The 13,262-nt window shown below is 37.1% G+C and overlaps 2 protein-coding genes across 3 annotated transcripts in view; both read left to right on the forward strand.

Annotated features, from left to right (window-relative positions):
• Positions 1-9,766, forward strand: part of abca1a (ATP-binding cassette, sub-family A (ABC1), member 1A) — a 61,667-nt gene extending 51,901 nt beyond the window's left edge. For both annotated transcript variants that reach the window (XM_022667238.2, XM_022667239.2), the window contains exons 39-48: positions 202-331; positions 655-775; positions 1,587-1,649; positions 1,753-1,859; positions 3,281-3,422; positions 3,655-3,789; positions 4,067-4,170; positions 4,366-4,458; positions 5,533-5,776; positions 6,356-9,766. In XM_022667238.2, the coding sequence (XP_022522959.2) occupies positions 202-331; positions 655-775; positions 1,587-1,649; positions 1,753-1,859; positions 3,281-3,422; positions 3,655-3,789; positions 4,067-4,170; positions 4,366-4,458; positions 5,533-5,776; positions 6,356-6,496 (1,280 nt within the window). In that variant the 3' untranslated portion in view covers positions 6,497-9,766. The remainder of the gene's footprint in view (positions 1-201; positions 332-654; positions 776-1,586; positions 1,650-1,752; positions 1,860-3,280; positions 3,423-3,654; positions 3,790-4,066; positions 4,171-4,365; positions 4,459-5,532; positions 5,777-6,355) is intronic.
• A 1,858-nt stretch (positions 9,767-11,624) lies between these two features.
• Positions 11,625-13,262, forward strand: part of LOC111197134 (butyrophilin subfamily 2 member A2-like) — a 116,266-nt gene continuing 114,628 nt past the window's right edge. The window contains exons 1-3 of the mRNA XM_049472378.1: positions 11,625-11,731; positions 11,898-11,968; positions 12,074-12,433. Coding sequence (XP_049328335.1) covers positions 11,914-11,968; positions 12,074-12,433 — 415 coding nt within the window. The 5' untranslated portion in view covers positions 11,625-11,731; positions 11,898-11,913. The remainder of the gene's footprint in view (positions 11,732-11,897; positions 11,969-12,073; positions 12,434-13,262) is intronic.

A 13,262-nucleotide genomic window follows, 5' to 3' on the forward strand; every position in this document is an offset into this window, starting at 1 on the left:
CAAATATTGATTATTTCTGAACTCTTAAAACTTTATGAATATGAACTTGTTTTCTTTGCATTATTTGAGGTCTGAAAGTAAATGCTCTAAATGACAATATTCTTATTTGGAATTTGGGAAAAATGTTGTCCGTAGTTTATATTATATAAAACAACAATGTTCATTTTACTCAAATATCGCATTTTTTTGTTTTGTTCTCAGGTGAGAACCGGTTCCGTTCTCCTCTGGCGTGGGACATGGTGGGCAAGAACCTCTTTGCAATGGCTGTGGAAGGCGTGGTGTTCTTCTTCATCACTGTGCTGATCCAGTACCGGTTCTGCATCAAAGCCAGGTAAAGACCCTAAGCCACACCCATTCAGAATTAAATATTAAATATACTGTATTGCACTTAGAAAAAAACAACATAAGTATATTCTAGAAAGTGAATTTCCTAAGGAAAATGTACTGTAAGTGTTCCTGTGATATTCCTTGAGGCGTTGCGTGGTGGTTGCTAAGGTGTTGTTATGCTACACATAGATGGTGGTTACTAAGGTGGTGCTATGCTATACGTAGGAGGTGGTATACTTTTTTGACACTTATTCTTTAGCAGACAGATCAGAGTTGTTGGACGTGGAACACTCTGAATAACCTGTACTCTTTCTGCTGTGTCTCCAGGGGATTTAGCGCTAATCTGAAGCCGATCGGTGAGGAAGATGAGGACGTAGCCAGAGAGAGGCAGAGGATTCTGGGTGGAGGTGGACACAGCGACATCCTGGAGCTCAGGCAGCTCACCAAGGTCAGCGTAGTTCCATTTCTCTCTCTTTAAAAACTGTGGAAGACATACAAGACTTACACAGTAAAAGCCAGAAGTTGAGCTGGACTTCTCATTAATATTAAAGACTAGTATGCACATATGCAGTTAGTTTGTAGAAAAACAGTGTTTCTCCTTCACGAACACCTGAAATAATAAAAACCCAACCCTGGAGGTTTAGAATAAGATGAAGCATAGAGTAAAGAAAAAGCAGTTAAAAATAGCTCAGCACCTCTAGATCTCCTTTAAAACAGTTGGAGAACCATTTCAGGTTGAACCCATTGAAGCCGACTGAGAGAATAAAGCCAAGCGTGGGCAAATTTGGCATCAAATCAATTTAATTCAATTTAAATTTTATTTTTATAGCCCTTTTTACAACAAACGCTGCCACAAAGCAGCTTTGCTAAGAGTACCTCCTCATACAAAGAGGATGAAACCTTGGGAACCACCCATCCTGTGGTTCATCTGGTCAACCCGAACAGATAGAAACAAAAAACAGAACAAAGCAAAAAGTGCTTCTTAGAGGAATCTAAAATATAAAACATATTTTGGCTTGTTTAAGACTTTTTTCTTATTTTATAATTGCAGATGCGCAATTATCCCTTCTTAGTTTCAATGTCCCATAATATTAGTCTACAATGTAGAAAATAATGCAAATAAAGAAAAAAAAAACAGTAAAATTAGAAGGAGTGTTTCCTGACACCTGCAGCCATATAAGTTTAGATATCACTGTGTTAGAGAATAGATAAAAGCTACAGATTTCCAGCAGTGAATTGATAGTGTGACGTTCCTGCAGGTGTATAAGAGGAAGCAGAAGCCGGCTGTGGACAGACTGTGTGTAGGAATCCCACCTGGAGAGGTAAGAACATCTACATCCATCTTTTAATCAGCTTTTTATCTATTTTTCACATATTTTAATATGTTTTTGAGATTCATTTTAATATAAACTCTTCTCTCTGCAGTGTTTCGGTTTGCTCGGGGTGAACGGTGCTGGAAAGACGAGCACCTTCAAGATGCTGACTGGTGATTCAGTCATCACTGGAGGAGAGGCGTATTTAGCTGGAAAGAGGTGAGAACTTTTAACCAGGGGTTAGATTATAGCAGTATAATGATATTCACTGCAAAAAAAAAAAATCATAGCAAGTAAAATTATTTAACTTCTAGATAATAAATCTTATTTTCTTTTCTCTTATAAGAATTTTTCAATATTTTTTTTTAAGTCAGTAGAACTTAAAATATGCACAAAAAGTCACAGGTCAGGTTATTCTGATTGTTGTGTCCTAATTTAAGAAATAAAATCAGGGATTTTTACAGGATTCAAGTCTTATTTTAAGGATTTAGAAATTTTGAGATTATCCCACTGGCGTAAGAAAAGCAGAGGGCATGGACACTGCACTGAAAGAGCTTGTGGATCTGGGCCGAAAAACTCCAAATCCCATAATCCCTAGCGGTAATCAGCCCTGACCAGGCTCAGCTGTGGCACACAGTATAAATCCCACAGTCAAACCACAGGACTGTTTTGGACTTTTGTAGAGGAGTGACTGATTACAGTGGGTGAAAAGAAAAGAAAAGAAAAGAAAAGAAAAGAGAAAAGAAAAGAAAAGAAGAGAGGAAAAAAAGGGAGAAAAGACAAACAATTGCTTTTATGTTGAAAAAGATCTAATGATCTGATGATTTAATGATCTCCTTTGGTTGAACACGCCATGTTTGGCATTTCTTTTGTTCGAATTTCCCGCCATTTTCCAACCTGCCACTTTTAATACCTTATTTTACACCTCATCTACACAGTCTGTGTGGTGAAGAGGTCCCCTCTTCCCTCCACCTCCACACTGAAACAATTGGCAGATTATTTTGCTTAAAATAATCATATACATCTCTATTACCTTCTATATATTTCTTCTAGTTTTTGTAAATTAATTATTATAGGTTTTTGGGAGATGAAATCTAATGATTCAGAAAAAGATTCAATCTTGAGACTTTTGAATCATCTTCATCCACCAGAGTGATATGTGTGTATGGGGGGGGGGTTGTCTTTAACTTCAAAATGATCCCAAACAGCAGCAGACCCAGCTCTTTTTTAAGGTCCTTCGATTTAAAAGATGCTAATGGTTTGAGAAATTATGATCAATAAATAATAAAGCAATGCAATGCTTGTATATCTCCACAAAAAACAGTTATAATATTTTGTATCACTTTAAACTGTGGCAATCAGAGATCAGATTTTTAGCTCTCATTTAGAATCATTTGGGTACAAAACATTCAAAGCAATCTCAGATCAGCTTTGTGAACCAAAATGTGAGAAAATATTCTGTGATACAAATGAATCGAATCTGAGTTTCAAGTTTTGACATCACAAGGGACAGGAACTAGTATTGAGTCCCATGACTTTTGGCATGTCAGTATATACAGCTAATGAAAACCTTTCTTAACACTGTTGGAAATGAACAGTTATCAAAGTCTAATGTTATTTGTTTTGGCTTGATCTTTCAGTGTGCTGACAGAAATAGACGAGGTGCATCAGAACATGGGCTACTGCCCGCAGTTCGACGCCATTAACGACCTGCTCACGGGCCGAGAACACCTGGAGTTTTACGCCATTCTGAGGGGAGTGCCTGAAAAAGAAGTCTGTGAGGTTTGTATTCAGTTACTAAGATAATTTTACTGATAGGTGTAGTTTATTTAATATTTCAGGCTTTGCAATTATGAATGGTTTTTCTCTGCTGTTAAACATGGTGGCGGGGGTATTATTGACGAGTGACTGTTTTAGATTCAGGCTGTAAAACAGTGCTTTAAACTTATACATAATTGTTTTTTTAAGCAATTCAGACAGATTTTAACATTTTGTGCTGAATCTCTGCTCTCAGGTGGCGGACTGGGGGATTCGTAAGCTGGGGCTGGTGAAGTATGTGGATAAAGCTGCTGGGAGCTACAGTGGAGGAAACATGCGGAAACTCTCCACTGCCATCGCACTGATCGGGGGTCCACCGGTGGTTTTCTTGGTGAGTGTTCTCCAGAAATGTTTTTCAGATGTTTTAATAGATAGAACTGATTTAATTTTAATATAATAATCTGCATTCTGTAAGAGAGTAGTGCAGAATAATAATAATAATAATAATAAGGCTTAACATACTATAACCATATTCAACCCTGAATCTGGCTGGCATCTTTTTCCAGATACAAAACAAGCCTATTTAACCCTGTGCTGCTGTTTAATCAGCCACTAATAATGATTCTAGCTGGTTAAAGATCTAACCAGACTGTATTTCTGTGTTACAGGACGAGCCCACCACTGGTATGGACCCTAAAGCCCGGCGAGCGCTGTGGAACTGCATCCTCAGCATCATTAAAGAGGGACGCTCTGTCGTCCTGACCTCACACAGGTAATCATTACACCTAATTACACTGAATTGTGAATATGTGATTTAACATAAATCACTAATTAACTAAATAAACTAAATTAAGGGTGGTTTATAAAAACATTAATACTTAAAAAATATTAAATACAGTAATTGATAATTACTAAATACTAAAAGTAAATAAATTAAATCCCTTTTTGACGACCTTTTCCTCTGCAGTATGGAGGAGTGTGAGGCTCTCTGCACTCGTATGGCCATCATGGTCAACGGCACGTTCCGCTGTATGGGCAGCGTCCAGCACCTGAAGAACAGGTAAGAACAATTTCCAATACAAACAAGAAAAAAAAAAACTAATGTAAATACTTGGTTACTTCTTTAGTTATTTAATGATTAACAAAAAATATTTAACAATGTTTGTTTTTTTCAAATTTTTTTGCTTTAGTTTTACTTTTACCTTTTATTGACATTTTATTTGTGTGACACCACAAACAGGAGAGAGATGCTTGCAGTAAAAATTATTTATTACTAATTATTAATTAGCTTTAATAATCAGAGCTAAACCAACTAACTTGATCTGAGTACTTACATCAGTACAAACCAGAAACAAGGCTGACCAAAAGGGATAAACAACAAACGAAAAAATAAGGGTCAAAACCAGATAAAAAACAGCCAAAAGAACCAAATGGGGAAGCAAAGAAACAGAGACAAAAGCCAAAAAATAGGTCATACACAGAAATAGATAAACAATGGAATAACGCTCGGTATGCAGCTGATAAACAGGGGCAATACTTCGCAAAAAACACTTAACAAACAGACTGTTATATATTCGAGGAAAAACACCAGTAATAGCCGATTGGCTGGCTGAGACACATGACTGAGTGGTGCATTCTGGGAGTTGAATTTGTGAAGGTGGACTAGTCTGTAGAGGCAAGGTGTGACAATGTGTACGTTTACTGGTGCAGTCTAATTTATGTCATTTTGCCTTTTTGGTTATGTCTGCCTGGATATTAAATATTCTTAGTTTTCAGTAAATATTGTAATGGAAAGAGACAGAATTATTAAAAAAAACATTCAGTTTTAAATTTCGTGTTTAGAGTTTGTTGCATGAAAATTTCTAGCATTCATTGAATTATATCAGCATTATTGAGCAAAAATTCAGAATTCAAAAAGTTTCCGTGTTAAATAAACTAGTAATTTTAAATGCAAGTCATAATACATTTTCTAAAAACATCCAGCTCTACTGTACACCTACTGCCACTACATGGATCAGCTTCATACTGCTGTTGTACTGAAGCTGGTTCTAATTATTGATACAGGTCTATATATACTGTATAATCTGACTATATGAATGCAGTAACTGGAGCTGGGTTGTTTCTGGGTGTTCAGGTTTGGTGACGGTTACACCATCGTGCTGCGGGTGGCGGGAGCGGACCCTCAGCTGGAGCCGGTGATGAAGTTCATCGAGCACGAGCTGCCCGGCAGCACTCTGAAGGAGAAGCACAGGAACATGCTGCAGTACCAGCTGCCTTCATCCCTGTCCTCACTCGCCCGGATCTTCAGCATCCTCGCCAAGAACAAAGACGAGCTGCACATCGAGGACTACTCCGTCTCACAGACCACGCTAGACCAAGTACGAGCCTGACTTTTACAGTAGCAGATTCCCCTCAGTCCAAATAATGCATTTAAAACACCATAGCAACCACCTAGCAATACCGTAGCAGCTATGTAGTAAAAGGTACCACCAGGAACATAAGGAACCATTTAGCCTTAGCATGGCACACATTTAGCAACTCCATTACAACCACCTTGTATACCATAGCAACCACAACCAATGCCTTTTCAATCACCTGGTATACCATAGCAACATCACTTATTAACAGACACTTATTAACACCATCAGCAATCATATAATGACAGTCTAGCACCCACATAGCAACAACATAGCAACCACCTGGGCATTAACCATTAACCATAGCATTAGCAATAACCTAGCAACCCCATAGCAACACCTTAGCAAGTGTCTGCAACCTTTCTGTGTTTAATTTAAGAGATCCACTGTGTTTTATACTTAAACTGTGTTTTTTTTAACCAATACTACATTTATAAGCAGGTCTTGAAGAGGAGATATTATATATTATTATATATCATATATATTTTTTTCAAAGCTCTTTTTGACACTATCCTCATTCTTATCCATTTCTTCTCCCAGGTATTCGTCAATTTTGCCAAGGACCAAAGTGACGAGGACCACTTAAAAGACTTTTCCATAAGCAAGAGCGACGCGGTGGTGGACTTTTCTCAGCTCAGCTCTTTCCTCATGGACGCCACAGCCAAGGAAACCGTGGTGTGATCAAACCACCAAACCAGCCACCAGCGGACGCGTGCCGACGCCCGTTTTTATAAGACTCTAGTGTCATTATTTTTTTTCATACCTTTTTTTATTTTAGGTGTTTTTTGTTATATAGCGTTTCAGTGGGAGTGTGTGCCCAGAAGAGGGCGCTGGACTTTTCGCACACTACTGAAAGACTCAACTCAATGCAAATCAATGCAAAAACGTGAGGAAACGGGGAAGAATCCACTGCGGCGGCGGCGGCGAGGAAGAGCCTGGTGCCCCTCGGATGCGGCGTCGCGCGACGTTAGCGAGCATGAAACTTGAAGGGTGAAGAATTTATGCAGATCTGATCTGACACTGCCAGCAAGACTCAAGATAAATCAGGGCCTAACTTCTTCTTCATCTCTTTCAACGCCAGACTTTTAATATCGCTGTTGGAGCGTCCGTTTTTTGCCCGATCTTTTAATTACGTATGGAGAATGTTTTCAAAATGCTATTTTTTGTAATTCCGTAAAAAAAAAAGAAAAAAAAAGAGTGAAGTAGTCCACTGCTGTTCGGCGAGGGAGGAAGCTGACGGACAAACGGACGAATAAAGGACAACAGAACGAACAACTGTTACGTTAAGAAAGCGACAGTGCACGAGTTTCACCGCAAACTCTGAAACACGGAAATGACTGATAAAAAAAAAAAAAACGGAAACAGGTCTGCGGATGTTGGTTACTGGTTTCTTTGAAGTGTGTTTGTTGCATGCTTTACAAAGAGCTGAAGCATGGGCTTTATTCCAGTTACGCGTGTGATCATACTGTCGTTTCCTACTGTCGTGGTTTTAAAAAGGGTTGGATAACGGAAATGCGGGAGCTGTGGGAGATGTGGCGGGACTTCACTGATATAGATTCCGTTTTTATAATAAATCTCATATTAAAAAAAGCTCACAAAAAAAGCAGATCAGGAGAAGGAGGCCTATAACTAAATATCGTATAAATGTCGTGACACGTTTTTTGTGCGTGCCAAACCAGTCCAAGAGGTTCTGCATAGTCCGCATCGGATGTCTGCCATCCATAGATCCACTGATCCACCAGGCAGATACTGTACTGTATGTGATATATGATATGTGATTTGGGGCCCTGTGAATTCTGTGATGTCGGAGAAAAAACGTATTAAAAAAAAATGTATTTCATTTTCGGAAAAAATAAGGATAAAAAAAGGACAGAATTATGGTTCTGTAAAATTAAGATTCTGTCAAATTAAGATTTGAGGCTAAAAAAAATATTTTACATTTTCTTAATTTATTTGTAAATTTTAGGGCAAATATACAACAGAAAAACTTAAAAGATCAGATTGTGGAAAATTAAAATCTAAAATGATTTTGCTCATTTTTGAATTTGGGAAAAATGAAGCAGATTTCACAGGGCCCTGGGGACAGTATAGCTGGATGCTCTTGTCCTGTGGAGATGCGATCGGATATCATGCACCATTGTAGACGACTCCATGCGCCGTGGTCTCGCTGTGATTCTCGTGCAGTAGTAGACGTCGCATTAGATGGTTGTTTGTTGATTGAACACGGGGTTTTCCTCTTGAATAGCCTTCGACTCGAAAAGAACTTAATCCAGTACGCCTAAAGAGCTTAGCTATAGGCTGTTGGTGCGTTTCCACTGCACGGTATCTACACAACGTAACTCAATTTTACTAGATTTTGGTACCTGATACCTGAAACCGGGTCCTTTTTTAGTACCCATTGACTCACAGCTTTAAGTGAGCCAAGTAGAGACTGTGATAATGAAAAATGAACCATTTATCAGGTACCTGGTACCAGATATGTGAGTAGAGTTGAGTAGAGTTGAGTTGTGTAGGTACCAAGCCATTGGAAAAGTACCAAATGTGTCAATCACCACTCAGTAACTCAGGATTATATTCCTCACTCCTGAAAGTAAAACTGCTACAAAAGGTTTTTTTTCAGGCTGTGTTCACACTACCAAAGCTAAAGTGAATCAAATCTGATTTTTTTGCCTTAATCTAAAACAAATCAGATTTGAGTCACATCCATATTTACATGGTCCTAGTTCATATTGTAGATACATATTATTAGATTATTGGGTACGTTAAACGAATGTGAACAGTCACATTTTTTTCTGCACGTGTGTTATGCCAAATACTGTCTTCCTGCCAGAATCGGACGCCCTTTTTCATGCAATTGCTACACATAGTAGTTAATTAAGTGGAGTCAGATTCTGGCAGGAAGTTGGAATTCGGCACAACACCAAAATATATGGCAAAACAACAGATAAGACAAACCTGAACATTTTCAGATGTTTTTGCTAATTAATTCACATTATAGACAGATTGAGTTTAGTTCATTTATAAATGTGAATCGTGAATCTGATTTAAGCTTAAAATCTGAATTATTAAGGTTTGAAATGTGAACGTAGCCTAAATGATTTCATAGAAGATGATGCCTCATCTCTCAAAGTACTAAAAAGTCTTCTATGGCGTCGCTAAAAGAATCCTTTTGTACACCTTTATTTTTAAGAGTGCTCCTAAATTTTATCTGCTCTTCTTCAGTTAAATTCCTCTTATCACTGTCATAACAAATGCCTTTTTTTTAAATGATTGCTTTTAAAATATTGGTTTTACCATTAGACAGCATCTTTTACACATTGTGTTGAACATTTCATAAGAAATGGGCCAGTAGAAATCCAAAATGGTCCAAAACCAAAATGTCTTGAACTAAAATCGTAAAACTTCTTTTGGGAATTACTCATTAGTTTTGTTGCGACAGTGACGCCGCGTTATATCATGTTAGTAATCCCACAAAGCCCCTTTCGTACTCTAGGCTCTACTCTCAGAGGTGCTGTTGCTAGCTAAGCTATGCTAAGCTAAGCTAAGCGAGACCAAACATGACAAAGTGCCACCAACAGATTTTTCCACAAAGCTGCTCTATATTTAAATTCCCTTAAAATAAACTAAAAACTCTCACTGAATCTGAACTGGGTGATGATAACGAGAATCAGTGCAATCATAACGAAGCTCCAGTTCTACAGAGAGAATAAGCCTTTCATCATTGGTCCAGCATTTAAAGCACTTTATAACAGTCTCTGTTAAACTGGTTTTCTCGAGTTCTCACACAGAATCTCTGTGTTTAACAGAAGATTAAGACATTAGTATCAAATGTCTCATCATGGTCATTTTGTGTTAAATTATGTGTTTACATCTTAAGTATTAAAAAAAGGCTATTTTAGTCTCTTTTATGTCTTTTCTGTACTTATCTATGAATAAAAAAGACTACATTCAGTCTGCTGTTTTTCTGTGTTTTTATTCCTAAAAGATCATCAACATAGATCAACAAAATCATATGGGTTTTTTTTACTTGAAGCTTTTATCTGTCACAGATAAAAATGTATTAAATTATTTTAAATGCTGTAAACTATTTGTTTAGCAAATCTAAAAAATATTATATAGTGTGACTGTCTTAAGAATGGTCCAATAACTTTAACTTTTCAACATTAATAAAAAGAATAAAGGGTAACACTTCACAATAAAAGTAATAACACTAACAGTACTTATGAGAAAATGTCTCAACTAGTTATTAACTGACCCCAGTTAAGATTTATTAGTTAAGACAAATTTTGTAATGTTTAATAATGTCTTACCTAGTTTCAATTAATAATATGTATAAACATTACTGAACAATTTAACAACATTAATTACTTTACATTAATTACATTAAGTATTGTTATTAGTGTAATAAAATAATACACTTTTTTAGTGTAAAGTGTTGTGGAATAAAGCATAAAAGTGTTTTTAATTACCCTAGACACAGTTTTACATGTGTAATAAAATAATATTTCAGCATTTTATTTTATAATATATTTTGTATATTTATTTGGTGCAAGGGAACCCATTCAAGGTGCAGTTTGAATAAAAAAATACAAAATAAAGTTAATCCACAGTCATTTAAAACTTTAAATGAACGTAGATTTAATGTCAACACTAACCGATAATGTCTGTTTTTTTTTTTTATATAAAGGTTCTAAAAGGTTTTTTTTTTGTTGTGTTTTTTTAAGAGTTAATGCAACCAAATGATGTACATTATTAAATGTTCTTTGCTTTCAGGGAGGGAAGGAGCCAGGCAGAACTCTTTAGGAATAAATTATGAATATTGAGAAGACAGCTATATTTTTGTTTATTATTTGTAGTTTATGATATATTTTTTATAGTTCTATGCATATTATATCAAATTTGAATTGGATGCTAAAATTATTATTGATTTTTTTATTTATACAATAAAAGTATAAATAAAATGTAAAATATATTTTCAGTTGGGCCTGAGATACTTACTTCACACTACTCAAAATAGAGTGTAACATTTTATCTGGTTAAACTAAATATGTTTCATTAATTTAAAATACTGTATATAGTAATATTCTTGCTGGGTTGAATAGTTTGTTTACAGGAGCTCTAAAAGCTCTGAAATGATCACATTTTATTGACACTCTGGCAGAAACTCCACCCTCTTTGACAAGGTCTGCCTAACAACAGAGCGATCTGTATTCTGATTGGCTCAACGTGAGTACATTACAATATACAGCCGATGGATTGGCAAGCGTGAGAAATACCATGTGTGGCGTGTGAGCGTGTGAACTCGCTGAGGTGCGTGTGTCACACGCTCAAAGCGTGAGACTTGAGAACACTGTGCACAGAGATATGATTATGGTAGGGTGTGACCAGTATTATTGCACAAAGAGAAACAGTGAATAAATAGCAAATAAATAGTAGATAAAAAGGTGAGAAAAATATTGCAAACATTCCAAGATGCATGAAAAGTGTGATTAAAAAACAGGGTTATTCCACATGAATATGAACTTTCTGCATCTTTTTTGTTATTTCAGAAATTTCTCATTTTCTGCAAATAAATGCTCTAAATTACAATATTTCTATTTGGAATTTAGGAGATTTTTTGTCTGTAGTTTATAGAATAAGACAACAATGTGAATTTTTTACTTGATTTTCTGGACTTTCTGAAACTCTCTGATCTTCAACCCCCAGAGCTTACAGAACACCGACTCCCTCATGCAGCTCAGTCTATAACAGCTGTGTCCGACTCTAGTTACAGGGTTATAATTAAATTGAAATGTGAAATCACCACACACACACACACACACACACACACACACTGCCACAGACTGGCCCAGTGAAAGCAACAAACAACAGCCTGAAGAAGACTTTAGACTTATCCTTTAGCTGAATTTTTCAAAGGTATTTCTATATTTTAATGTGTGTTAAGTCCTTTTACATGTTAATTAACACTGGTATTGCTGCTGTTCTGGTCACTAACCTTGTGTCTTCATTATGTTATTTGTTTGGGGAGTTGGAGCTGAAGTTACCCTTCGCAAAAGGTACATAACTACATGTCTGTTTGCAGTTGCTTGTTGGACGCCATGTTGGTGAGATGGGTGTGGCTGGTAGTTTCTCTGTCCTTCTGTGATGGAAATGGTAAGATCTAGAACACATGATAAAACCAACAATTAGAACTAAGTTAGAAGTCTAAAGATCTGAGGGTTAACCTGTGATGTATTCATGTTCCACTCTGTTCTCCAGATCCGTTCTCAGTGGTGGTTCCTCGGGCTCCGGTCTACGGTCTGCTCGGGAGCTCCGTGACTCTACCCTGCTCTATCTCACCACCTTTAAACGCTGTAAACTTTGAGGTTCTCTGGTATCGTCCTCAGGAGGGTCACACCCCCATTGTGTTTTATCAGGACCTGGAGATCAGGAAGAATCCTAGAAATCCACAGTATCAGGGCAGAGTGTCTCTGATAGGAGGACTGGATAAAGGGAACGTATCTGTGAAGCTGGAGAACATCAGGCTAGAAGATAAAGGAGAGTATATCTGCAGAGTGGAGAAGACTGACGAGGGTGAAGAGTGGTATGATGAGGCCACAGTGTCTCTACAGGTCAAAGGTGAGATTCAAAGACAGATCATGAGAGAATGTGGTTCTACTTACCTTAATTCAGCGGTGTCCAAACTAGGTATTTTAGAAATAGAATGAAAGTTGGCCCGCTGTTAAGCAGGTTTTTATAATGTGAGATTCAAAGTTTGAACGCTAGGTGTCAGAAACGAGCCAAAGAGTCTAAAAGCGGAGAGAGTGGGCAGTTCTAGCACAGAAAAACGGGCCAAAGAGTCTAAAAGTGGGGAGAGTGTTCAGTTTTAGCGCAGAAAAACAGGCCAAAGAGTCTAAAAGCGGAGAGAGTGCTCAGTTTTAGCGCAGAAAAAGGGCAAAGGAGTCTAAAAGTTGTTGTAATTAAGGAGTTTAATATTAAGAGACATCATGAAATGACACATCAATTCGAAAAATCTTAGTTTACGCAACACTGTCAAAGATAGATAAAGATAGTAAGTCAAGTAAAATGGCGTGTACATATAAATAATCAGGAAAAAGTATTATTTAAAGTGGTATATTTCATTATTTGTTTTATTACAGAGTCTGTGGCTCGTGACTTCAAATATATTTCTCCTTCTGGCCCCCAACAAAAAAAGTTTGGACACCCCTGCCTTAATTCCACAAGGGTCCCATCAAGGGTCCCTCCTGGACCAGTCATTGACATGTATTCAGGGGACTAAACAATACTAATTACTTTCAAATGACTATTAAACAATTGATATATCCCTTTTTACCAACCAGTGTGAAGTAGGTGAGCTCTAGATAAATGTTCTTTATTTAATCTCTCTTTCTCTCAGTGGAAAGATCTGCTCCTGTTCTCTCTGTATCTGATGTTGGAGGAGGGAAGG

The sequence above is a fragment of the Astyanax mexicanus genome, chromosome 25 (genome assembly GCF_023375975.1).
Source record: "Astyanax mexicanus isolate ESR-SI-001 chromosome 25, AstMex3_surface, whole genome shotgun sequence".
In the NCBI taxonomy this organism is placed as follows: Eukaryota; Metazoa; Chordata; class Actinopteri; order Characiformes; family Acestrorhamphidae; genus Astyanax; species Astyanax mexicanus.